This window comes from Rousettus aegyptiacus, unplaced genomic scaffold (genome assembly GCF_014176215.1).
Source record: "Rousettus aegyptiacus isolate mRouAeg1 unplaced genomic scaffold, mRouAeg1.p scaffold_m13_p_15, whole genome shotgun sequence".
Classification (NCBI taxonomy): domain Eukaryota; kingdom Metazoa; phylum Chordata; class Mammalia; order Chiroptera; family Pteropodidae; genus Rousettus; species Rousettus aegyptiacus.
This window is the reverse complement of record NW_023416290.1, coordinates 52,390,055-52,418,052: the sequence shown is the minus strand read 5'-3', so window position 1 is coordinate 52,418,052 and position 27,998 is coordinate 52,390,055. Positions and strand designations below refer to the sequence as shown.

The 27,998-nt window shown below is 45.6% G+C and overlaps 1 protein-coding gene and 1 pseudogene across 1 annotated transcript; both read left to right on the top strand.

Moving 5' to 3' along the window:
• The first annotated feature begins 23 nt into the window (after positions 1-23).
• Positions 24-26,357, top strand: LOC118611958 (cytoplasmic tRNA 2-thiolation protein 2-like). The gene is given in 9 exon segments (XM_036232734.1): positions 24-268; positions 331-735; positions 882-1,079; positions 1,081-1,164; positions 1,166-1,431; positions 1,434-1,517; positions 1,520-1,682; positions 2,398-2,565; positions 26,213-26,357. Coding segments are annotated over 9 exon segments (1,758 nt in total).
• Positions 6,022-6,140, top strand: LOC118612053 (annotated as a pseudogene).
• Positions 26,358-27,998: the final 1,641 nt, after the last annotated feature.

Here is a 27,998-nt window from a genome sequence, read left to right as displayed (position 1 = left end):
ATATTAGTAAATATTATTAAAACATGAGCCAGATGGTGAAAACTGCAAGGCGCCACCACCACTCCGGCCAGAGTGAGCGGAAGTGTATCAAGTGCAAGGAAGTCCTACCTGCTGCGGTGATGCCAGCCGGAGATGCCTTCGGCAAGGACCGTTTCAAGGTGTTTTACGTGCACAAGTTCAGAGCCAAGTTTAGGGAGAACCGGCTACTGTCTCCCGGCGAGAAGGTTCCCCCGGGCCGGGTCTGGAGGGAACTTCGTCCAGCTCCATGGTCTGGCAGGTCCATGCAGGCCTCGCTGGAGATTCTGTCAAAACACTGCCTTTTGTGACAAGGGTCGTTTCTGTCATCGAAGGAGCAGCCTATGGCCAGAGCCCGGAGGGCAGAGTGCAAACCCTGGCGGAAGTGAAGCTGACGCTGCAGACTGTCGCCACCGTGGCGCGTTGTCGCAGGAGGTCTAGGAGGAGAGGTGACCGCCCGTTGACCCGAGAGCTGGACCGGGGCAATTGGAAGCCCCTCGGCCACTCCTCTGTCCTTGGAACTTACGTTCCGACCTCCGTCCGGTCCGCATGGCCGGAGCCCTTTAAAGGATGCAGCGTCGAGAGAGCAACGTGCTGCTGGGGCCGTCTGGACAATAGACGCGACTGGATGAATGAGCCGCGGTCTCTGTGCGCACTCGAGATTCTTGCCGGGCGTGCGGAGATCTGCTCGTCTTCCCGCGCCCAAGACAAGCAGCGCAAGTAAGTTCCCATGCTTGTTGCCTACTGTGTATCAGGGCCACTTTCAAACCTTCCTCTATGCAAACTCCCGAGGTTTTGGATCAACAAGCATCTCTGCCTTGGAGGAGGTGTTCGGCCTGCCGTCCATACTGAGCTGCTTTGCCCAGGGGCAAGCAGAGGCCGAAGGCCCTCCAGCAGTGGCTGAGGGCTGCAGAAGCCAGGGACAGCTCCAGAGAAATTGCAGCTAGGTTGGTGGGCAACCAGGACCCCCAGAGCCCGCCTGGGCCACCCACAGCTGCTCAGGCTGAGGCCTGTCCATCCAGCCGGTTTGACTCGGTGGTGGCACTGACAGCCAAGAAAACCTTCCACACCCCAGCGGGCCAACTTGATCCTGCAGGTGGCCTGGACCCACGGCTACTCCAGGGCGCTGATGGAGAACAGCTGTACCCACTGAGCTCATGACCAGGCATCAAGCTTTACTGCCTGGAGCTACTGAGCGGTCCTTCCTCACCTGCGACATGGGCTTCTTAGGTTAGCTGCAGGGTGACATGGTGTGGGTGCAGCCTACGTGTGGTGACATGCCAAAGGAGGTCCCCTTCTATAACTGCCTGTTTGCTGTCCTTTCTGTCTTTAGGCTGGCCATCAACACCAAGATCCCTGAAAAAAGGCCAGCTGGCCCAGTTCAAGCCGAGGGGCTTCCAATTGCCCCGGTCCAGCTCTCTCCAAGGTCAGCACCACATACAGGATGAATGAGAAGCTGCTCAAGGCCCCCAGAAAAGGCTGTCCTGTCGGCTTCCCTGGCCCCACTGCCTGCTCTGTATGTGTACCTTGGACCTGCCCCACACTGCCGACAGTGCCATGGCTTTGGGGGCTCAGACCTCCAGTTTCTCCCAGATGCAGTCCCGAACCTCACTGGCTGAGGCCAGGATGCCCAGGCTCAGGGGAGGGCCCAGGGCTGCTGCCGGGGGGTGAGGCCCTGTGGGAGTCCTTCCTGAACCCCTCGCACTCTATCCTGGTGAAGACCCAGCTCGACAGCCAGGGGCACTGGCACCACTCTGCTGGGGGCGCCCTGGGAGGGGCTCTCCTGGTCATGAGCACCTGGAGAGCAGTTCCCACTGTGCAGCTTCCTCCAGAGCCTGGGGTGCTCAGGAGATCCAGGAGTATCTGGTTGAGGACAGTGACAAAGAGGCAGAGATGGGTCAGAGCTGAGCCTGAAGGTGAGCTATGGGACGGAATGTGCCCAGGAACCTTACTCAGTGTTGGGTCACCCCAATGGGACTCTGCCATGCCACAGGGACAGGAAGGCAAGTACAAGGGTGGGCAGGTGGCATGTGATCATCTATTTGTATAAATAAAAATATTTTTAGTTAAAAAATATATAACTAAAGTTATGATAAAAATTGACATTTAGTATGAGCCTGTCATGGTTTTAAAAAAATGTTAAGTTTAGTGACACCCTTCTGTTCAAGTAATGAAGTCTGAATCCCTTCATCTTGCATGTGGGTTGGATGTAGTGACTTATTGACTCGTTTCAACCAACAGCTATGTTGAAGATGATGCTACGTGACTTGAGAGAGTAGGCCATAAAAATGATACACCCTTGCGCTTCTCTCTCCCTCTCCCCTGACCCCGCCCCATCTCTCTCTCTCACCATCCACCCCCTTCTCCCATTGTTCTTACTAGGGGAAAACAGCCACCATGCCATGCCATCGAGCAGCCCTGCAGAGAGGCCCACACGGAGAGGAACAGAGACCTCCCGTCAATAGCCAGCACCAACCTGAATGAGTCATGTGAGACAGACATCTTCAAAGTGGGTTCCCCAGTCAACGCCCAGTCTTCAGATGACTGCAGGCCCAGCCAATATCTTATTGCAACCTTATGAGAAACCCCAAGCCAGAGCAGCCCAGCCACACTGCTCCTGGATTCCTGAGCCACAGAAACGATGAGGGATGTCAGCATTAGATAACTCATACGAAGCCTACATACACCAGGCTTCACATGCATTATCTTATTTAATTCTCATAGAGTAGACCCTCTTATTTAAAGATGAACAATGTGCTGCCTGAATTATTGAAGAATTCATCGCATGCTTCTAGAGTGAATTCACAGCTGAGCTGGAATTCACACTCAGGATATGCCATACAGGTCGTATGACTGGGTGCCAGGCACTGGGGACACACAGTCATGGGAACCAGTGGGCAAGACGTTGACCAGAGGGAGAGGCTATTAAACGGGAGAAGGGGAAGCATCATCAAGTTCAGAGCTAAATTAGTTAATTTAGAGAAAACTACAGATCAGGTGAAACTCTGGGGTGAGGACTGAGCTCTTTGGCAAAGAGAAAAGCAAAACGAGGTACGAAAAAACAAAACCATGGAATGGTTTGCATTCCTTTAATGGCAAATGAGAGAGTAGCCAAGAACACAGCAGGAATCAAAGTGGAGGAAGAGTGTCTAGAAAAGCTACACTGCTCAGTTCTTGACTGGTTGCCCTGGCAATAGGACCCCCACCTTATGGTAATGATATTTAAATGAGAAAACAGCATGCAAATGAAGTAGCTAGTGATTTTATTGATGCTCATGTTCATATTTGACTGGTTAACTCCACTTTATCAGGAGGTCTGAGTACAAATTTGGGAGGGGTTTTATGCCAGAAAAAGAATGATACCATAAAAGGGAACTTGGAGAATATAACACATGAGCTTGACCTTGGTCTCTCAGGAAAGTCTTCCAGGGACCACTGGTCTGTTCCTTTCCCCAATCACCCTGGTAGGAGTCAGTGGTAAGTAATAAATATTGCAATTTTTCTTCCCTGGTCCATTCTAGCTTTAATATTGAGGGACACCCCAGAAGTTGAGCAACACCTCTAGCCTGGCCAGTGGCCACACCCAGGGTCCTGTGTAAGGGGACAGAACCCTACAGGTACCCTGCTCTTTGATCAGCTCTGCCTGCTTTGGCCATTTCTGCAGAGACAGGCTGCCCAGAAAGAGTATATCTGATTCCTAGATCTGCAGTGACGAAGCACCACAAACTGGGTGGCTTAAAGCTCTTGAGGATGGAAGTCTGAAATCGGGGTGTCAGCAGGGCTGCACTCTCTCCGGAGGTTCGTGTGGGGGATCCTTCCTTGACTCTTCCTGGCTTCTGGTGGTTTGCTGGCAACCTTGGGTAATACTTGGCTTGCGGCTGTAGTACTTCAATCTCTGCCTCCATTATCACATGGCCATCTTCTCTGTATATGTCTGTGTCCTCCTATAAGGACACAGTCCTGTTGGATTAAATCCCATTCTAATGACCTCACCTTAACTTGATTATATCTGCAAAGATCCTTTTGCAGAGTAAGGTAACATTCTGGAGTAAGGAGGGTTGGGATTTCGACATGAGAATTTGGGGGAATGGGGACACAGTTCAACCCATAACAGAAAGGAGCAGAACTCAGAGTCAACGGAAACAGGCCGAAAGAGCAATGACCCAAAATGAATAGCTTGGATGTGGTTCCATAGTGCAGCGGTTAGCACGTCTGCTTTACACGCGGAAGGTCCTGGGTTTGTGCCCTAGTGGAGCCACGGTCCATGGTCTACGGCCACGCCACCCTGAACAAGCCCAATATCTGATCTCAGAAGCCAAGCAGGGTTGGGCCTGGTTAGTATTTGGATGAGAAACCACCTAGGAAGACCAGGTTCTATAGACATAAATAATTTTTAAAAATGAGGAACTCAAGTTAATTCATAATTCATACGTACCTAACTACATTTCTGCGAGTGACAGTCTTCTTTCTTTACCTCCTAACATCCCTTGCAGTCCCCACAACACCACAGTTAATCTCCGAGATGAGGTGCCAGGCTAAGACCGTGACTTTTCCAAGATGCTCACCTGATCAGTGACCTTCAAATGAGTGTCCCTCAAACATACAGCAGCCCCTGGGTCACTTGAGGCATCACGCTGGGCAGGAGTTTTATCAACACTGGAGACACCTACTTCCTAGACAGGCTCTGTGTCTTCTAGCTCTCATCATCACATCTGCAACGTAACCTTCGAGAAAGAGAATAGGCAGAAAGAACACTCATCCACGAATACTTAGGGGACAATCTGGAAATGGCACACATCATTCCTGGTTACCTTCCATTATCCAGAATTCAACTACGTGGTCCCACTCAGAAGCCACGGAAACTGAGAAATGAGGTTTCTAGCTGGGTGGTCATGTGTCCATCAAAAATCAGGAGTTATAATATTAAGAAAAAGGGAGAATAGAGATTACTGGAAAACTGTCTATGGGTACCAGATATATTACAGTGATGGTATCTTTAAATTGAAAAGGACCTTAGCCATCTTCTTGTCTATGCATAAATCCTTCGAATAACATGGCTAAAAATGGCTTCTCAGTCCATCCTGCACAGCAGTGGGGATGCGAAACACACACCCTTATCAGAGCTCATTCTACTGCCGAACTGCTTCAGGCACTCTCCAATCAAACTCCGAGCTACCTCCCAGTCACTCCCACCTGTTGCTCAAGACATGTCTGAAGCCTCAAAGGTCAAGTTTAATCTCTCTCCCACATGGGCCTCCTCCCCCGTTATCTAGCAATTGTCCCTCTTGACATGTTCTCACAGCCCTCACCATCCTGGTGACCCTCCTCTGGGCATGCCCAATGTCTCTGTTGGAAAATGACATCCAGAGCTGGACAGGATATCCCCTTTGGAATTGAGAGACGTGACTCTTTGTAAAAACCAGTTGTCAAAACCCTGATGGCCGCAGTGAGGTTTAGAAGTGCTGGAAATTGTAGCTCCCACCGAAAAGGAACTCAGCCACGAATCAAAATATTGGGACATTTCTCAAAAGTGTGTTTAATCTCTACACAGGCACTGGCATAAAAGAAAACCTGAGTCTTTTTTACCTGTTTTTATCACTCATATCCAGGTTAAGCCCTCCGCCCAAAACTTAAATTTGCCAGATTTCAAATACTTTCAGTAAAAATATGGCAAGAGATACTAAGGTGTGTTTTACTGTAACTAGATCGAAAGTTTTGGAGTGAAACAAACGTGGATCAGACAGCTGGGTCCAAACACATTGAGTGTGTGCATTAGGAAATGGACTTAACCTCCCAGGGTACAGACGCCCTCATCACCCTCCTGGCTACTGCCAGAATCACATGGTGTGTGATTAGAGTCAGCATCAGTTTAGAGCCTGTCGTGTGCCCAGCTGAGCACGTACACACATTTTACACATTTTAACACATACCCACATCTATGAAGAAGGTTCTATCATTATGCACGTTTTGTAGAAAAAGAAATGGAGGCTCAGAATGTTATAGGTAGTCTACGGCCATGCCCCCCTGAACAAGCCTGATCCCATCTGATCTTGGAAGCTAAGCAGGGTTGGGCTTGTTTAGTACATGGATGGGAAACCACCTCGGAAGACCAGGTGCTGTAGGCATAAAAAATAAAAATATAAGGGATTGTAAGCTGACAAGGTCCTTGGGATCCGGGAGGTCAACAAAGGGTTGCCTCCCTTAAAAAAAAAAAAAGAAAAGCATTACAGGCATCTGCCCAGTGTTGCCGAGCAAGTAAGTGGCAGTGCTGGGCCATAAACCTGTCTTTCTAGCTCGAGACTGTGAGCATCCAGTGAACATTCTAGCAATGTTCCCATTGAAGCATTGCCCTGTTAGGTACCTGCAATCCCACATTGAAAGCCAGAGAAATGGGTGATTGCTGTCACTAAATGGTGACGGATGTGAGCTGCCCCGGCTCAGTAAACACAAGGCTCACACAGCCACTGTGCTCAGCCCTCAGGGCTTAAGGCCAGGCAAAGATCTCCGCTCCGAACAATACGCCGTCAGTCTCTCGGGGTTTGGCAGCAGTGACCAATTTTGCTGCTATATTGGCACACTTTCCCAGAGATAGATTAGAAAGCAGGAAACCTAAAAAAAAAAAAAAAAAAGGGAAAAAGCAAACCTACCCCAAATTGTTATTTTGCTAACCACCTTAACTTTGTAATAAATAAAGACTGCAAATGGGAAGAAAATGCGTAAATGAAAATAAGCTGAGTGGATTATGGCACGCAGTACGTACAGTATATAAATATAACATGTTAAATTACCTTTTAGCCCAACTCACTGGTTCTCCTGTGTGCGCTTAGGGCTGAGTGGTTTCGGTAGGGCCTTAGTTACCAACACGAGTGTGTGCGACTTTTGTGAGAGCATGAGTAAATAAGGACTATTACCGCAGGCCCGAATAATGTTCTACCCCACAGTAAGCCCCAGAAGCTCAAGCACCCTCTCTCCGTTTGGCAAAGGGACAGTAATCCATCTCTTGGCCTCTCCTAGTAAATGGAAACTGAGCTGAGGGAGAAAAGGGGAGAAAAATCCTTAATCTTAGCAACAGCAGGATCTGGCGTTTTAGCTGCAGAGATTAAAGAAAAAAATAAAAATTAAAAAAAAAAGCCTTGTTGAAAAGTTCAAATCTAGGTTACCGGTTTCTGAAAGAGTCTTTTGTATGAGTGGGGAGCCAGGCGGTATGGGCGAGGAGGAACGAGGGCCAAGCAGGGAGGTGCCTGTGTTTTCTTGCCAGAGTGGGGGACGGGTTCCCTTCCTGTGGGGAGAAGCATGGCTGGGTTGCTAAGTAAGGGCTGGTACAGACTGTCACAGCGCTAGGTGGAAGGCCAATAACGGGAGGTGAGCGTGCCCAGAGGCTCAGCCGGCTCGGGGGCCAACATTCTTTTTCTTGTTCGGCTCTGGCCTCCCAGTGACCTTGGGGTTAAACTCCAGTCAAGTCCAATGGCTATGATAATATTTATTTCACTCCCCTGTGCAGCCATGAGCTGTTCTCACCAAAGGCAGCACTCTGAATGTGAGTCGTTGGAATTTCCTCACAAAGACACAGATATGTTGTAATCTTATTCCCCAAACTATCCCGGCTCGTCCTGACCTGGGACAAAGAAGTGTGTGGTATGTGTAGTTTGTGTGTGATAATGTGTGTTTATTCCATGTTAGGTCATTGTCTGCATACAAAAAGGATCCTACATAAATTGTTTTACATATTATAACAGCAGAGTGACTTTAATGTGTTAAACCTGGCTTTCTCCTATGCCTCACAGATGCAAATTCATTATATTGGCATATAATCCACGAAGTTAAAACTTTCTAAGTATAGCCTGGGGTGTTTATTCCAGTTAATTCAATAAGCACTTCCTGAACACACACCGTGGGATAGGTATTATACTCGGAGCTAGTAATGCAAACACAGCTGGCATACAGGAGAATGGAGACTCCTAAATCAGACCAGATTCGAATTCTGACTCTGTCACTCGTATCTTTGAGAACCTTAGGTAAAGATGCTAAAAGTTTTGGTGCCTCAGTTTCTACATCCATAAGGTGGGGTAGCCATGCCTAATAGGGCAGCTGCGAGGATTCAGTGAGATAGCATGTAGGGAGCATGGGAACGCATTTTCTGGCACCCGGAAGCTCTATGCACGTGTTCGCTGGTATGAAACCTATGCACAGCCTAGCAGGGAGCCGCACGCAGGTCAGAGCATCTCCTGTCTGGGGGAGGACAGACACAGGGAAAGTCAAGTTGATGGTGATGGGGTGTGAGAAGGGCCGCCTTGCAGGTAGAGGGTCAGCAGAAGCCAGTGGAAGGAGATAGGAAACTATGGGATATTTTCAGAGAAGTCATGTCGCTCTATGACACTTGAATGTAGGAGAGTTGGGAAATATTTCTGTTTTCTGTTGGTGTCGGTTCAGTGAATTAGAGAATCTTTGTGAACTATCCCTGGCTCCCTATTATTGGTACATTTATGGATGTTTAAAATAAAAATTAAAAATTAAATAGATTTCAAGAGAAAGAGAGTCACAGGTCTCTTGTATACATGATTTCATTTACTTCAAATAATGCACAAAAAATATTATTATCCCACCTTAACGAGTGAGGAAACTGAGCCTCAGGGAGGTGACGCAGCTCATCCAAGTTCACATCATCAGTGAGAGCTGGACCTGGGCTGCAAACCCACCTTGACTAACGAACTCCAAGGTTGTGCTTGTCCCCTTGGCCATGCCGCCTCCCACCGAAGTCTCACTTCAGCGGCCTGCTGCCCTCTCTCCTCCAGCCAGGTCTCTCCACGTCCCTGACCTTGAGGACTGATCTATCAAAAGAGTCTCTCTCCTGCCCATCCTGATCTTCCTGACTGCCCCTCTCCTCCCATTTCAGGCCAGACAGCCTCCCCACTCAGAAATAAAAGTAGGCAGCCAGAGGGCAGGCTACCTTCTTTATGCAAAAGGACTTAACCTATTTCCCATATTTTTGCTAATCTATGACAGAATCCTGTGAGGTAAGACAGAGAATTTACAGAAATCTAGGTAATGTTACTTGCTTGTGCTCACGCAGAAAGTTAAGGTAAAAGAAAGACCATGTAGAAGGTCTGTTAATACCAAGATTAGGAATCGACTTATTTCTGAGTCAGCCCCTTTGACGATGAGAGCTCATGTCACTGTCACACACGCGACGTCCCATGCATACTGCATCTTGACAAGTTGAGTCCTTATTGTCCTGCCCCTCCGATCACCCAAAAATCCTTATTCTTTCTAGAACCATGACTTTAGTGATTAGTAGCTTGAATCACATTTTCTTCACAATGGCATGTTCACGTGCTACCAGAAATGGCAAAGAAAAGATGGCAGGAGTGTGCAAAGTGGGACAAGTTGGAAGAAGTACTTGAGCATTCTTCAGGAGAGGAGAAGCAAAACTTAATTTTCTTTTCGTACCACATTCAAACCCTGCGTGGGAACCACCTTCCAGGACCCCTCCAGACTTTCTCTAATTGCCCTGGCTGAACTTGAACCGAGAGAGGATCCCAATGGGACAGAGCCTCATCTTAAAACGACCAAATAGACCAGAGCAGGTAATATTCCAAAAGGAAAATCAGGGCTACTTTTATCCCCAAAGGTCTAATTCATTCACTAGACCCCAGGAGAATTCATAGTGGGAACTGAGGCGGTCACTTGCATCTGAGCAGGACTGACCCCTGCATGCCGCTGTCCGTCCGTCTTGCAGAAGCTGAACGGTCTTTAATGTAGTGTCGCAGCACTAGAGTTCCCTCCACAGAGCACAGAAATGTATCATCTCAGGCCTCAGATTAAGTGAAGATAATAGCTATATCTATACATTTCTATAAATGATTTTGCTATGGAATAGAAAGAAGTTTACTTTCCCGAAAGCAAAAAAGAATTAAGCAAAGGCTCTCCACAGTGCCTCCTTTCAAAGAGTTCTGTTACCTCTATCTCCATTTTGGTAGTTACTACACTGAATTGTGTGTGCAGGTCATCCCCTGTACCAGAAAGTGAGGTCCTTATAGGCAGATTATGTTCCTCATTCATCTCTGTGTCCCTAGAGCACAGCAGGCACTCAAGACATCCTGCAGAATGAACAGACACATGGATGTCCCCAGATCACCCAGCAAGGGCTGTGGTGGAAGTATATAATGCAATTATATGGTTATGCATTAGCATAATCCATGAAAGCAGATACCATGTTTCATTTAATTTATACCTCCATGTCTGGAACATCACGACCACTAAAAAAATAAAAAATAAAAAAACAAACAAATGACAAAAACATGTTTTGTCAGAAAAATGGGGATGGAGGATATAGTAAGCAAGAAATAAAGCTTCATTATCTCTTGCCTTCCCACATTGCTTGGAGAGACTGGCCAGCCCCTTTGGATGGAGTCAGCAGATCATACACCCACTGTAAGTCCCAATCGTTCCAAAAAGAGCTGAACTTCCATCACAGAGTGGCCTTGTAAAGAGGACAGTGGAATAGAAGAGTGTGGTCAGGAGGAGGCTAGTCGAGCTGGTCACAAGAGCAGCTGGCTCTTCTCTCATTCTAGTCTTAGTTATCCCTCGGATCTCAGGTCAAGTGCCCTGTCCTGCAGGAAGTTTTCCCTGACTTCCAATAACAGTCAAGTTACCTTCCTTCAGAGCATTTCGCTCAGTTTATCACTGTCTATTCATTAGTGTGACCTTTTCGGAGAGTGCCTGACTGAAAAGTTCCATCCGTTGGGATCATATCTGTTTTGCTCATTATTCTAACCCCAGTGCCAAGCATGACATCTTCCAATTGGGTGTTCAGTACATCAGTGCTGAATGAATGAATGAATGAATGAGTGAAGGAATGAAGAAACAAATCCTCCTCCTATGCTCAGCTCGCATTGGCCCACATTTTCTCATTCCTGGTCTGCTATTCGTCCCCTAATACCAACCATTTTAACTGCTGTCTTTTGTGTATGTATAGGAATTGCAGTTTTCTACTAACCGATCATTCTCACCCACCCTCACATATGCTTCCGTGGCTATTGACCCTGCAGGTGGCCCATCCAGCTACCCAGCATGTAGCTTGTGGCTTCTCACGGACCTTAGCACAATCTACTTGATTTAAATTTGACCCTTCTCATTTTGGCTTTTCCATCACATTGAATGAGAAGTCCCAGTTCGGGCCCAACCGTCTGTCATAAATTCCCATCTAGGACCAAGGGTATGAGAGACGACCGAAGAATGTGGGGAGAAGGGAGCATGAATTTTGAGCTGGGTGTATAAGAAGCCAGACTGTTTTCAGATTCCAAAATCGCAGCCAAGACTCCTCAGAAATCCTGCTGATGAAGACACCCTGATGTCAACAAAGAATACAAAACAAAAGAACTAACAGCCCCTGGAACGCAAACCACAACCTGTTCATTGAACTTCGGGTGGTGAACGCACAATGCAATACACATATGACATATTATCGAATTGTACACTTGAAACCTATACGATTTTATTAACCAATTGTAATATAAATAAATAATAAACAAACAAACAAACAAATAAAAGTGACAGCACCACTAGAACTGGCAAATGTTTCCTGGGTGGACAGAAGGGGTGCCTGTGACCCGTCTCAGGGCACCAAGACAATTGGGATCCGGTTTCACCAATTAATTGAGAGTTTCTGAGTAGTAGCTGTATCTAGCAGTTTCTGAAATAGGCCAGTGCTATGCCAGCTAAGACCCCTGGGAAGTGGGAGGCAGGACACACAGTATCACCATGGCTACCCAGCAGAGCCTGCCTCAAAGCCTTTCAGGAATCTCTGCTATTTGTGGAAACTGGATAGCATTCCCCAAAGACTGGCATCCCTACCACTCCCATGCACGTTTCACGATTACCTCTTTTTACGTTCTCTCCCTCCACTTAGAAAGGCGAGAGGGGACCCTTCCACCCCACTCTCGCTGGGGATCCTCAGTGGCGCTCTGCTGGAATGCCTCCGTCAGAGGCCGTGCAGAGCAGAGAGGATCCTAGCAATTCCCATTTGCCACAAATTCCGTATGCTCAGAAATCACAATGTAGACCGTCATCGGCATGCTCTTAAATTCCTGATGGGATTGAGGCAAAAACAGACCCCCATTGATATGTGACTGCTGTGGCAGTTAAGGTCTCTCTTCTTTTGCTTTTCTGCATTCTGTTTTCCCCACACAATCTCAGGGGGAGGTGAGTGACCGGAAAATGTAATCGCTATTGTACACCTGCCACAAAGAACACCCAGTCAGTCACTTCCCACTGGGGACAGCAGTGGATGTGAGTCTGTAATTTTTTTTTTTTCAAAGAAAATATAAGGGAAATATGTAGATTGGTTGAATAAAGTAATGCTTTGGAAAACTATAGGAGCTAAATTTAAATGAACTTAAATTCTTATTAAACCAGATTTTGCCAAAACAAACAAACAAAAATCATCCAAAAACAAAGTCTGTGAGGTTTTCTGTTCAAAAAGTCCCTAACTCTGTTTGAGCACAAATATTTCTGGTTTCTAGCCAGTTCGTCTCCATCACTCCAGAAGAGACGCTACTTTATTTTTAGGGTGATGTCTTCGAACTTACTCCTTCTGTAACCTCTGTCCAAACCTGAACTTCTAGTGGGAGCTACCAATAATAGAATGTCACCAACTTAGCCTCAGGACAGGCATCTGACACACAGCAGACCAACCAGAGTTCTTCTCAGTGACTTTCGGAATAGAATTAAAGGGAAAAAGACCCTCTTCCCTCTGGGTGGGAAGCTGAGAAAGTGATTCTTGGAGCTGAGGGCAGCTGTGGTTCCCGCCCTTAGGGAAGGCATGCGTCCAAAGTCACGAAGATGATATGCAGAGAAAAGCACAGACAGAATAGAGAGAACCCTGGGCATTCAAATCCTTGGTTTAGATATGTATGGTAGGTTGTTGACAGTAATCGTTCCCCCAAAATCGTGTCTCCTTGTACACACAACCTGGCGCTGTCCCCTCCCACATTGATGTGGGTCTTAGCCATGTGACTTACTTTGGCCAGTGGGACATCAGCAAATGTGATGAAACAGAGGCTTGGGAAGCACTTACACACTGTGGACTAGCTTTTCTCTTGCAGCTTTTAGAACTTAGCCACCAGAAGACGACCAGGCTAGCCTGCTGAAGACAAGTGGCCCAGCCAATAGCCAGCATCATTTGCCAGACATGAGAGGAGGAATGTCATAAACCACTCGGACCCAGTGTGCCGCATGAAAGACACCAGAGATCAATGGATGAACCATCAAGCTGACTCCAGTCCAAAATGATGACCCACAGAGTTACGAGCAAATGAAACGGTAGTTCTTTCTTTCACCGAGTTTTGAAGTAGTTTGTTACTCAGCGATAAATAACTTGCTGCTGAGACCTTTCTGCTGCCATGTGCAGAAGGTGGCTATAGGACAAAAAAAGCATGTACAAAAAAAATGTCCAAGTGTTTCAGCTACACCAGTGATCTCGGCCATCTGGCATAGATAACAGATATAACGCAAAGCCCAGCCAATATCACATGGAGCAGAGGTGAATCTCCCAGATAAGTCCTAGTTTCTAATCCACAGATTTATAAACAGATAGATGTTTGTTTACTTTAAAAAGTCACTAAATTTTGGAGTCACTTGTTATGCAGCAAAACATAACGCATATTACTTTCTTGAAGATGCCTATTCTTGCCTTTTTTATGAAGGTGCTGTCTTCCCCATTTTGCCCCATCTGCCATGCAAGACTGTTAAGTGAATTCTCACTATCCAATAACTCTTCCCTTAACTACGAAATGCTGACTTTGTGTAGGGAGGCAATATAGCCAACTAAATACTCATTCTATCCATTTCTCTTGAGACTGCATATGATTATGTGACACAATTGAGCCTTAAAGAGGGATATGAACAATTGGTGGACCACGCACCTTCTACTTTCCATCTTCTTCCTTACTGGAACACAGATGTGATGATTAGCGCAACAGCAGCCATTTTGAGACAATGAGTTAAAAAGAAAAGAATCACAGAGATTACAGATCTTTTACAATTAATCTGTTAAAGCAATGGCATTTCGCCTTAGGAGATAGTTTCCAAAAGCATTTTGTTAAAACTCAAAAGGAAAACACAAACGAAATAATCATAAGAAATACGAACAGCATGAACTTGTCGCGTTTTTATCACATTTGACTCTAAAATCACCAAATAAGCTTTATGAGTCTCCGCTCTAATCGCTTCAAGATAGTGATTCTCAAAAGGAGTCCCCTGACCAAAAGTATCAACATCCCCTGAGAATGTGTTAGAATGCAAATTGTCAGGCCCTGGCCCAAACTTAATGAATATGAAACCCTGGGGTGTGGCTGGCAATAGGTGATTTCGCAAGCCCTGCAGGTGGTTCTGATTTAGCCAGTGTTTGAAAACCATTACCTTATGTTAATTACTTGCTAATTTCTGGTGGAATATTCACCCCTAGCTCCCTCCCCGTTCCCCATCCCGCAGTGTTGGGTAGAGCCCAGGATTTTAAATCAAAGAGAATTTAGTGTCATGTTGTGTGTGATTCTTCCATATTATCTGTGACATCTGGGCTAGTTGATTAACCCCTAACTCCTTGGGGTCTTGATTTCTTCATAGGTAAAATGGGATATTTCCTGATAAGACTGTTTAAAGATTAAGTGAGACAAGACCTGCAAAACACCTGGCCACTGCCGGGCCCAAAGCTCTCCTTTCAAAGTCTGCATCACAGCTCTGTGGTCAAAGGTCAGTCCAGCAACAAACGTTTGGGATTCACTGCTGTCTTATCTTCAGAAATAAAAGAGAGTTTCCTAAGTCTAGTTCAAATCTTCTAAAATTCCTAGATACTCCTACCTCATGCCTGTGTCTCAGTGAAAAGCCCAGCCTATTTCTTAACTGATTTATGGGAATTACTGACACCTGTCACTAGCCGGTGTTTGATCTGGCCATTCCTGGCTGAGGTGGAAAGAGTTTCCGTCCTATCTAGAGCATTTCCATTCTCCCCAACTCCAAGTGTCCTTTACTGTTCAAGTCTTTCCACTAACCAGAAACATCCTCTACCCACGTCATAAATACTTCAAGAGTTATTCACATTCAGAAATGATCATGTGTTCAGAGAAACCAATTCAGGAAACACGTGTAAGACAGATGCTTGATCATCATTTTTTCCCCCAGTTTATTGTGAGTAAGGGATCTATATCCATGATTATTAAAAGATGCAAATATTTTGGAAGAAGATGTTATGCAAAGTTATTTTCTTTCCTACCTCTGACACTTAGATCCCTATTCAGAGGCAACTATATTTACTAGCTTTTTGGAAAAACTTCCAAAAATAGTCTATATATGAAAAATCTTTGAGAAAAAAGCAAGAATAGACAGATATAGATAGGCATACACACACACACACACACACACACACACACACACACACACACACACACACACCCCTACAAATACAGAATCTGTTTTTCAAAAAAATGTGATATATTACATGCATTGTCTGCACCGGGAATATGGGAGGCATGGTACAGAGGGAAACTGACCAGTAAAAGACTTTAATAATCTGCAAAGTCCTATGTAAGGGAAGCCCGAGAGTTCTGGAATTATTATCTGCAATATAAAAGAATCTCATTCTGTGCCTCTTGCGTCTCTGGCTACACACAAACACTGTCTTTATGACTGTCTCCGGGTGTGCACAGATGTACATGCGTGTCTGCCTTCCTCTTCACACAAACGTGACCACACACATCTTTTGGGATCAGCGTTTTCTATCACACCTACCTGGTTACTCACAGCCCTAGACTGGACTTTGGGCCTTGGGTTAAATTGTCTCTGGAAGGCATTGTGCTGGTGACCACCTCACTGTTCATGCCCAAGCCTGTGTAGCAGCATCCCAATCTATTGGGGGCTCACATGTGACATTGCCCGAGCCTTAAAGCGCAGTCTCCCCAGCTGCACACCTCCTCCTTCTGCAATGCTGAGAGTCACTGACAAAAAGCCTATGGGGTCTTAGTGTATCCTCCCCCCGTTTTACAGATGGGAAATAATGGGACACAGGCCTAGGCTCAGGGAAGTCCCCAAAGGAACATGGACAGCATATAGCCTGGAATCAGGTCTCTAGCACCAGCTTAGGCAAAGTGGAGTTGGCTGTCTAAGTGTCATAAGTTTGAACCTGGCTTCATTGCAGGAAAGTCATGTTTTCTTGGTTCTGGAGCCTCAGTTTCAATATCTGGAATGTGGGGTCATAAGAATAGCATATAGAATAATTAGAATTCAGAAAACCAAATAGTATATAGTATAGAATAGTGATAAATTCCAACCTTTAAGTTGTATTCTTGTATTTCTTAAAGAGCCTCACCCTCAGAACGCTGGCTTTCTTATTTCTGTAAACATCATTAGCACATATAGAGTAGTGTGTACATAAGGGATGTAAAGATGATCAAATATTGCCTTTGTCCTCTAGAAGAGGAAGGTGTGGTGCAGAGAGCCAGTTCCTGCAGCTCAGTGAGGACTTCCTTCCGTGGAGGTATAATGAGAAACTCTGGGAACACAGAACACTTATCTACCGGCTGTTGACAATATAAGGTCAGAGTCAGGTCTAGGGTGGGTGTGGACCAAGCCCAAGAGTGGGCCGAAATGGGAACATGCATTTCCTGGCATATTTCCTCAATCATTCCCAAGGATCACACAGTTACTCAAAGCCACCCCAGCTTCTCTCTGGAATTTTCTAAATAGTATCACCTGTGCTGAGTCTCTCTCCTCTGCACCCAGGCATGCTCTTTCTACCTTTACCACTGGGCTGCACATGACCTCTAGATGGAAGTCATCAAGAAATAAGCCTGAGGATAATTTGTCGAGCACGCAATTTGGCAATAGGGCAGAAAATCTTTCCTGACTTCTGCAGATAGGGGCTTATATCACAGCATGAAATTTGTTTACCTTTATCTGAGCACACGAGAAAGAACAAATTATCCCGTCCTTGTTATAAATCCAGCAGCCCTATGTCTGTGGGTAGGTTTCTGTGTAAATCTTCAGCAAACTCTACTTGGCTGACTGTTCACTTTTCTTTGCTGCCTTTCCCTGGCTTCACGCTCACAGAAGCATCAGTCTCACTGAAGGACTCACTGGTTTTCATCTGTAGAGGTAACAGAGGAAAAGAAAAAGAGCAGCCGAAGTCGCTGCTGCCACAGAAACTCCACCATCCCCACGTGCGTCCTCTGTCCCAGCTGGATCACGGTAGCTCATTCAGCCAGCAGGAACCACCAAGCCGTGGTGAGACCTATCCTGGACAGCCTGGGAAGCCAGAACATACCAGCTGGGAGGGCCTCTTGTGGACTCACCCCACTCGGGATGGCCAGTGGAAATGGATGATCCTGAGTGAGTGAGGCACCTGTCCCAGTGGGGCTTAAATGGCCTCAGAAGCCATTTAAATAATGTGGAGCAGGCGGAGGAAGGGGAAACCCTCCATACAACTAACAGATAATCTAACCCTCAAAGGAAACATCCTTGATCTGGATGTCCAAACCTCAAAGACAGTAAGGATGGCTGAGGGAATTAAAAAAAAAAAAAAAAGCATTAATAACAACAATAGCTAGAGAGCCCTTACCTAGCCTGCTAGGCTTCATCAAGTGCTCTAACCCTCCAGGTGTATTGCCTCGCAGTGCTCACAATAGCCTGGAAAGGGGTTTGCTATTAGGGCTAGGGAATCGAAGCACAGAGAGGTTAAGTGATTTGCCCAACATCACACAGATATAAGAGACAGAGCTTGATTACAAGAAGTGGTCAGACTTCAGAACCTATGTCTAAATCTTTGCTTCCTAAGCATTAACACACACAAGAATCCCTTGGTGACCTGGTTAAAATGCAGATTCTGATTCAGCAGGTTGGAGGTGGGACCTGAGATTTCTTGAGATGCTGTATCTCCAACAAGCTCAGCTCCCAGGTACGGCCCACGCTTCCAATTCAAAGGCCACACTTGGAGAAACAAGGGTCAGTGCCCCGGGCCCCCAAAGTGGGATATGAGTACCTCTGTTGATCCACCAATGGTTTATCTGTCCACAGAGAAAGAAGAACAGAAATTGGGACTGAGCCACTAGAAATTTTATTACTATTTGACAGTTACTTTATATCTGCTAAATTTAATAACAATAATAAAAAGGGGCTTGTACTTCATTATTATTATTTTTTTAATTTTTATTTCATTCTCCTAGTAATATATATATCTATGTTATTTTACAAAGCTTTCAGTTCACCAAAAGTTGGAAATTATAAACAAAACAGTCTGGTCCTTCCCTAGAGATCATTTGAGAATCACTTCTCTAAACTTCTACACTGTACTGACTTCCTAACAGATGGGGAGGCCAGGACCACGGGTGTGTGTGTGTGTGTCCTTACCCACCTCAATTCCCATTTCCTAGAGGTTCCATTGTCCTTCCAGTCTTAAGGGAGTTCCGACATATCTATCCACCTGCAGATGGCGACTGCCATTCATTAAGCCCCTCAAGTAATCTCAGTTCTGGTTTGTCTCTTCCTAGATTTAGAACCTCTGCCAGTCACTCAACCTCTCTGAGGCTCTTTTTCCTCATTTGTAAAATAGAACCCACCCACTGTGTGATGACTTGAGACAAAATGACGTAAAGCATGCAAATGTCTTATCACAAGACTTGGAACAATCCCTAGAGATCAACAAAGAGCAGATACAATTATTATTAGAAAAAAAATCTGCCAAAAAATAAATTTATATCAGGCATTCATTGACTTTATTGGCGCTGGAAAGAAAACTTTCTTTTTGGGTGGGAGGTGAGGTACCCCTTGGTTGACCTCACAGATTGCAAGGACCTTGTCAGCGTACGATCCCTTATTTTTTTACTTTTTATACCTACAGCACCTGGTCTTCCAAGGTGGTCTCCCCATCCAAGTACTAAGCAGGTCTGACCCTAAGCTTCCAAGATCAGACAGGATCAGGCTTGCTCAGGGTAGCATGGTTGCAGACAAAAAAACTTTTAATATATTCCTCCTGACACTCGTCTAGGCACTGGGAAGTCGAGGTATGATACTTCTCTCTACAAAATTCAATTAATTTCTTCTTCAACTTAGAACAGTTGGAGCTTAATTTCTTACAAAAGTCTACACCTACAGTGAAATTTTAATTTAAACCGCTAGGCTGAATAGTGCCCCAAGGCACTGCAAGATGTCTGATCACCAAGCGAAAATGTTATTATTTTCATTGTGCTCCAGAAACGTAGGCAGGTGAGTGAACTAACAGAGTTTGGAAAGATTTTCAATAACGAGGAATGAAACGAGGCAAGTTTTATTTAACTTCAGTTAAGCAGAAATCCAGTTCACTGGAGACCTTCAAGGCACAGTGTTCCACCAGTTAATGACTATTAGATTCTGCCTGTAATTATTTACATAATGACTCAGGAGGCAGGAGACTCTAGGGCTTGTGGACAATGGAAGACAGTATTAGTAAGTGTTGATCTAGTCCCTGACAATTGGGCAGGACTTTGTAAATCAGTAGGTGAGGGTTTTGCCTGGCGGCAATGGGAATTTTTTTTGACCTTGCCCAAATGCTCAGGTTGGTGTCTGTTTAAGTGCCTGTAAGAATGTAGTGATTTGGTTATAGCACACTGAAATCCAATTTATTTATCTCAGTTGGCATGTCCCCAAAGATCTAATGACTCAGACCCTCCCATGGTAATACATTCATTCCTTCAAATCAGTCAGGGTCTTGGGGTTGTTTTTTCTCTCCTCTCCTTGGGCTATCCTTATCTAGGAGGTTCGGCTTCCTTCTCCCAGTGGGACCATCTTCTGTCAGTCTGTTTCTGAAATCAGTGTGGGTGCACTAAATTCTAAGAAACAAGCCTAAAACCCTTGGGCTAGCTGCTCTAGGTGAAGTGCGCCCTGCTTAGAGGAGGAGGAAGAGGAAAAAGACATAGTTAATGGCTGCATTTTGCCTACCAAGACGCTCCTTCCTGTTGTTGGTGACATCAGTGTGACAAATAATGGTTGGAGGGCCAAGGCGCCATGTCCGGTGGGGTTTAGATTCAGATCTGCCCAGGTCCATACCCTCTTGGTTGGTTGACTTGGAAGCCCTGTGATGGGGACAAGTCACTTCTGACATTTCACTTTCTCCAGCTCTAACATGGCTATTAGGATAATAATAGAGCCTGCCAGGTGAAGCTGTGGGCAAGGTGAACCAGGTAATGATTACAAAGAGTCAGCACAGTACCCACAGAATAAACCCCTCCGCTGTCTCAGAGACCAGACTTCATCTTTTTGCTGGTTCATAGTAAAAAGTAGCATAATCTGCTAGCCCAAAATATGCATTTTGGCACAAGGATTATTGTGAGTCGAAGGCAATTGAGAAGAAGCATATACAAGAAAAGCTCTCTGCCCTCTCCCTATAGACCTGAAAACAAAACATAAAGTCCCCTTGTCAAGGTGTCCCCTTCCTCACTTCCTATTCCAGGAAGGGAATAATAACCTTATCATTGGAAACAAGATGGCTCTGAAAAATGGTCGACTCAAACAAACCTTATCTAACTAGTGCTTATCTACCATTAGTTTCTCCACATATTTGTCTTCCCACAATTTGCCATCACTAGCTCAAAGTCCTTTTACTTTGTCTTGCCACTTCTCTACAAAATTATCTTTCTTTGCGAAGATGCTATACAAGCCCAAGTTCTAACCACCTCTTTGATCTACTCATTACAGAGTATTCCTGTGTATATAGGCAGGATAAACATGTTAGTAAACTTCCATTTGCTTTCCTCTTGTTAATCTGTCTTTTCTCAGGCTCATTTGAGGGCCCCAACCAATGAAGATAGAGCAAAAATATTTTATTTCTTCTCTTGTAATAGCTATGCACAGAGTGGTTATAGCCCCTTCAATTTGCACAGTTAGGTAAACGCAGCTTATACACTTATACTTTGGCTCATTCTCTAAATATCCCTTGTCTGGCATCCCCAACTGCTCTTAGGACTCTTAAGACAAAAGCCTAATTCTAACACTCATTAATCCATTACTTCAAAAACGCTTGCTCAATATCTACTAAGTTATTCAGTAGATGCTAGCTAGTGTGATGGGGCCTGAGTAACCACAGGGCAAGGATTGGATTTTAGGCCCTTTGGACAGCAGGTGAGAATGATGGATGGCGTAAAGTAACAGTTCAATAAGGATTCCCAGAACCAGGTTGCCAGGCACCGACAGTGGCCGACTGCCGTGTACAGCACTGGACATTCAGCCTGGCCGCAGGGCCCAGGGCAGGGCTCGGCCGAAGGTAAATCCTCTCCGTGTGAAATGAGAATGCCATCCCAGCTTTCACTCCTGCAGGCCGGCCAGATAACTCATTGGACAAACTGGAAAGCAAGCCTCCACGCCATGTACTTTAGCAAAACCATTTCTTGATACTTGTTCTTAATAGATCCTTGTTTTCCTCTTTTTTTTTTTTTTTCTATTTCTTCTCTGTGATCCATTTTACTTCAGCAGCTTCCTCCTGGTTCCACTTAACACCTTAGTTTTGCGAACCTGAGCATGTACTTGAAACTCAGAATCACTTTTTGAAGAAATGTTTCTCTTGACCCATACAGAATGAGAATATTGGGCTAATGCAAAGCGGGATTCACTTACTCAGTACATATTTGTTAAGCATCTACTGTGTGCAGGATGCTACCCTGAACAATGGGGGAGCCACAGTGACCCATCAAAGGCTGGGCTTCTGGAGAGACAGACAACGATAAGTAAATAAGCAAATACAATTACTATCAATCGTAATAAGTGTTATGTAGGAAACAAACAGGCCAAAGAAGCGTGAGGTGTGCAACCAGCAAATCCCTAAGGCCTTAATTGAAGGCATTGAAAACCAAAAGATTTAGAAGAGTGAGATGAAGAACATTCCGAGCCCAGGGAACAGTTAGGTGAAGACCTGAGGCAATCACAGGCTGGGCGTGGACAGGGAAGCGAGAACCCCTGCAGCTGGGACATAGTGGGCTATTGGGAAACTGGCTGGAGACGAGGCTAGAGGGATGGTGAAGAGTCAGACTGAATGCAAAGGTGATAGGTGACATGTTCATCATCCACAGTTGGGACCAAGGAGAATGTGGGCTGTGAACACAAAGGAATTCAGCCATATTGGTTACTGTCTGGGACAGGTACGGGTGGCCGGAGGTCACTACCACTCCTGCTACTGCCTTGTGTCTGACTCTTTGCGGGGCATTAGCTGTGTGGCCGTGGGTAAGATATTTATTTAAATTTGCTATTCCTCTGCTTTCTCATCTGTAAAATGAGGATAATAATAATAATCATGCTTACCTTATCAGTGAGGATTTCATGAGTGAATACATATAAAGCTCTTAGAATGGTGTTGGATACAGTAAGCACTCAATAAATGTTAGCTGCTACAATCTTATTTGTGTTTATTACCAATTCACGAATTCTCTGTCATCTGAGGTGTGATCCTCGAGCTTGAAGTCTCAAAAATCCAACTCTGTCAACCCACTGAAAGCTGACAGAGCCAGCCCACAGAGTCAGATGAATAAAATTAGCTCTCTAGCTTACTTATTGACAAAAATGTAACCATCAGGTCACTTTGTCTTTTTTATAAGGATGTCTACCTGGGCAGCCAAATACCTCTCAAAAGACTGCTCAGTTGGCAGGGACGAGAAGGAAGAATATGCTCAATAATATTAATGGTGGGTGTCCTGGCTCTGTGACAGTCAGCCTCATCCACTTCCATTACATTGGGAATTCCTTCTTCACGGATCCAGCTCTCAGGTGTGTGCAGGGAGCTGTCAGTTTGACTGAGGTACCGAAGACACACCAGCCCTGGAGGCCTCTTCTACCCTCCATTTGCTTTTCATGGAGATTTACTGTCCTTTGGAGAGAGACATTTAGTCTTCAGGTATTGTCTTGGGCGGCTGGAGCTGCCATAACAAAATTCCACAGACTGGGCAGCTTACGCACCAGAAATGAATTTTCTCACAGTCCCGGAGGCTGCAAGTCCAAGATCAGGGTACCAGAATGGTCGGGTTCTGGTAAGAGCCTTCTTCCTGGTTTGTAGATGGCCACCTTGTCACCGCGTTCTCAAGAGGCAGAGAAAAGAAGTTCTTTTGACTTCATCTAAAGCTAACTGTGTCCCGAAGGCCTTGCCTCCAAATACCATCACATTTGGGGGCAGTGTTTCAACATGTAAATTTTTATGAGGACAAAAGCAGTGAGCATATAACAGGTAGGTTACTATCTTTGAGACTTGCTCATGCATTCTGCATATCATTGCTCTCCTCCTTTCAGGAAAGATAATCACTGTGCTCTTGCCCTCAAGAGTCCAAGAGACAACATAATTGAAAATAGAGAGGTACAAGGTGTAACAAAAATAGCTAGAAGAGCCAAATGCAAACCACATGCGAAACTTAAATTTTTATAGTGCCACATTAAAAAAAAGTAAAACCAAACAAGTAATATTAATTTTAATAATATATTTTGTTTAAATGAATAGATCTAAAATATTGTAATTTCATCATGTAATCAACATGAAAAAAAAGGTTTTTTCGTTTGTTTGTTTGTTTTTTATTTTTACTAAGTCTTGGAAACTGGTGTGCACTTTACATTGACAACACATTCAGGTCAGATGAGCTACATTTCAGGTGTTCGACAGCCACACGAGAGTAGTGGCCACCATGCGGGACGGTGCAGAGCAATAATTTCTGGGTGAACATAGCTATGTTACCTGGACCCACCTTCTTAACCCCTCTGAAATTCAACTGCCTAGTACCACGTCTGGCACACCACAGCTATTTAGTGAACCTTATAATTAATTTTCCCATCTTTAAATTGAGAGTTAATCCTACACCATTAAAGCTATTGTGAGGATGAAAAGCGATGATCCATAAAAGGCCCTTCTATTTTTTCATATAACTGGAATTTATTGAGACTCACATGTATTGAGCACCAATCTGGGTGCAGGAGATACCTTAGTGAACAAAACAAGGGTACCCTGACTTCACACAGCTTAGAGTCTAATTACGAGAGATGAGGAACAAAATTGAATTAATAAATTATATAGAACACTAAAAGGTGATAAGTTAGTTGATTGAGTGATAGAAATATAGAGCAGGAAAGATGATAGGTGTATATATGAAGGGACACTTAGAATTTTAAATAGGGTTGTCAGGGAAGGCTCACCAAGAAGCTAACATCTGAGCCAAAACTTACAAGGACGCCTTGAAGACACCCCGAGGGTGGGCGGGGAGTGGCGGGTGAGTGTCCCAAGCAGAAGTAACAGAGAATGTTAGTGCCTGGGCGAGAAGCACGCCCCCTGTGGGTGAGGAACAGCAAGGGGCCAGTGAGTCTGGAAGTGTGAGTGAGGGGGGTTTCGGAGAGGTAGTGAGAGAGGCAGACCAAGGCCTTGAGGGCTCTTTTAGCGATCCTGGCCTTCTCCAAGGGAGATGGGGAGCCACGGAGGGTTTGAGCAGGGGAGCGATCTGCCTTGGCTTGCAGCCTTGCAGGATTGCTGGGGGCTGCTGTGTTGTGAATTGACTATAGAGGGCTCCAAGCAAATCCCTCGGCCCCAGGCCTAGAAGTGGTTTGGGGAAAGCTGACAGAAATTGAACAACCAGACTTGTTGAGCCCTATGCCCCAAATGCAGGGTGGCCGGTCCCCCTAATCTGTCCCGCAGATAGCTGTGCTGAGCCAGCGCTGCCTTCCTCCCTCATGTGGGCATGAAGAATGCCCAAGGAAAGAAAAGGAGGCTGGTCCAGCTCTGCCGGAGCCTCTCGGTACTGACAGCCTTGTCTCCTCTCTGAATAGCTCATCTTCCCCTTCTCGCACAAGAAGTGCAAAATAAGGTTCTTAGAATTTAGATTTTTTTTTTTTCTTGAAATCCCTACATTTGGATTTGCAGATATGCCAATATTTGGATTTGTCGAGCTGTAATTTAAGCCAATCTCTCCCCTGGAACCGCCTGGTGAGATGCATCTTTCATGAGGCTTCTGCTGGAGCCCAGCTACACACTCAGACTCCTGAGCACAAATCAAACTCTGATTCAACATCAACAATATGATGTCAGGGGCCTCCTAAAACAGCACGGCTCTGGGAGGGGCTGTCCTCAGTGTTTTCCCGTTGGTGAGCCCTCTTCCGGAAAAAGATTAAAAGCTTCCTTACACTTTAGCCACAGGATTAATGCATGGAGGGCTGGAGATCTAGGGCGGGTGACAGTCTCAAACGCTTTCTCAGGACATTTCCTTCTCACCCCCACCCATGGGGAAGACTGGCTCTGACCCAGCCTGTTTGAGAGAGCCTGCTCTGGTGATCTGAGGGGAAAAGCAAATAAAATACAGAAGCCCAAGAAAAAGATGGCACTCGGAGGCCTGTGGACTCCCTTCCTTAACTCGAAGGTCTAGGAGTCATTCAGTCAAAGTGCAAAAACTCTTTATGTGGGTTTTAAAGCGTAAGTCAGGCCGGCGCGAGGGTGCAGAGAGCAGCTGCAGGGCACTCCCACTCAAAGGGGAGGCAGCCCCAGCCTTCGCCTCCTGTACAGAGTATGATTAAAAAGAGAAAAACAAATGCCAAAAGTAGATTCTAACGATTATTGTCTCTTGTGTTGGCTGGCCTTGTTTATGCAGCCACTGCTGTATATATAACCTAGTTTGGAAATGGAGGCCCCTTGTGAGAGCCAGGTCTGGACAAAAACACCTGTCTCTGTGGTCCCCTCTTCTCAGCTCCACCCCTGGCAACGCCCCGGGCTTTGAGTCTAGGAAGCTCTTGGTCAGGAAAGGCAATGAAGAGGACAGGAAGTCATCCACATGGGGCAGCCAGCTGTCCCAGTTTGGCTAGGATACGGGGCCTTGTCGGGAGCCATTAAGAGACACTGAAGAAGTCACGTAGCTCATAGCCGTGAAGCAACTGCTGCTGCTGAGACTGCTTAAACACAGGTTCTAGGAAGCAGGGTGTGGAGTTAAACATTACTGACCCTGGAGGGGAGGTGTGTCTCCTAAAGAAATCTTCTTAAGATAGTGGAATGTTTTACAGCCCAGAAAAGAATAAGAACTTTTGTAAATGCCAGCATTCCTATGGTATTGTACTCTGTGCTTCGCTATTGTATCCAAAAACTTATATAAAGGCTGTGCTAAATAAACTCGAGGCTGCAGTAGTGACTGTATGCCCTCCCGAAGCGCTTTCCTATCTTCTTTTTTCTTAGGCTTCACCCGCCTCTTTTAGATGCTGTTCGATCTCTGCCGGCGGGCTCCGGCGGGGCCTTTAGTGCTAAAACTAACAAGTTGGTCACTCTTCATCCAGAAGCCATCCCAGTCCCCTTGTCCTCAGACTGGCCAGTGACTGGATGAACAAACACATATTCCGGAGGCCGGAAGCCCTATGATACAACAGGGAAAGGAGCCTCGGGGCCAGGCAGATTGGGATTTAAATCCAATTTCTCCCTCTCCCAATAGGCAAGATTCATATCCCTGGGCTTTTGTATTCTTATCTAGGAATGTGAAAAACAAGATTTGTGATTTCATAAGAGGTTGCCCACAACACACAGTTATCATCTGGCTCTCACGCCCTGTGTAAATAATGCCTGGCATCTACACCGCCCTTAGGGTTTACAAGGTCCTTCCATAGACACTGTCTCATTTAAGGATTCACAGTTATCAACAGCGATGGGGAAGGGAGGCCTGGATTGGAGAAGAGACAGCTCCAAGATCGTGCAGCTGGCAAACAGGACCCCGACCTGGGTCATATTTCCCTTCTCCTACCTCTCACCTCTTGAGGTCTTGACAAAACCCCAGAGTAGGTAATAAGCACAGGTAAGTCTGGCAGTTTCCCAGTATGAGGGAGACGTGGAGGAACCTGTCTTCAGCAAACTCACTCAGTTTATCTGCTGCCACAGCGAGCCTGGGGCCCAGCCCAGGGAACAGGCAGAGCTCCAGATTGCCTAATCACATAATTCTGCCCTCAGGCTCCTTTTTCACACATTCTTAGAGGTAGCCATCTAAATGGAGATCTCTACCATACCTGCAGAGTCGGCACCTCTGTCTGGTCAGGCGGGAACATCAATTCTCTATTATTCCCCACTGTCCTAGACAAGATACTGTGAGAGTCATTAACTGGCATTCAATGCGACTTGTTTTTATTGAGTGCCTTCTCTGAGTTGGTGAGTGGGATGTGATACTCGGGTCACTGAAAAACTGATAAAGCTACCTATCACTGAGAATTCAAAGCCGGCTAACATTTCTTTACTGAGTGGCTGCTCTCGGGGAAGGTGACTTAAAGAGCTTTGTCCGTTGCTCACTAGGCTCCATCTGCATGGAATGAACTTTCCGCCATGGGACCTGTCTCTTTTTCCACAGGGCAGCCAGAGCGACAACCCTGAAACCCCAAAGCTTCCCTACCTCTCCAACTACAATAATTTGAACAGGAATTTCTGTAGATGCAGATAAGTTACATAGTGATTCTAATTCTAAAGAATGCCTTTAAACTTCAGACAGAACAGTTATTTGGAATACGGTGCTGCCTTAGCCCCACTTCAAAGGTTGTTTTGCCCAGTTTTACCATTCCTAAGATTCGAACAATAAGACTGCAAGGCAGTTCCCCTGAAATGGCACCTCCGACTCTACTTTGGAGTGGCTCCTTTTATATTATTTTTTCATGGTGTTTCTATTAGCTCTTTACCTCAGAGTGCTGGCGCAAATTGTCACACTAGTGTGTCCTTCTAGAGATTCTCCCATCACCAGCAAACCTACCCAATGATCTACCACTGCTGACTATCGCGAAGTTTTCCCAGGTTTACTTGCCTTTTTCTTTCTAAGCCTTCCTCCTCCTCCCTGTGAAATGAGTACTTATATGAACTCACGTAGTAGTGACAAATACTCTTCAGGTAACAGTAACCCCCAGGGCCCTGTTATCAAAAAAGTCAAAAGGTGAAGGAGGGACTCATCTGGTCACACTAAGGTTGGTCAGATAATACTTAAACTGAATCTGCTCAG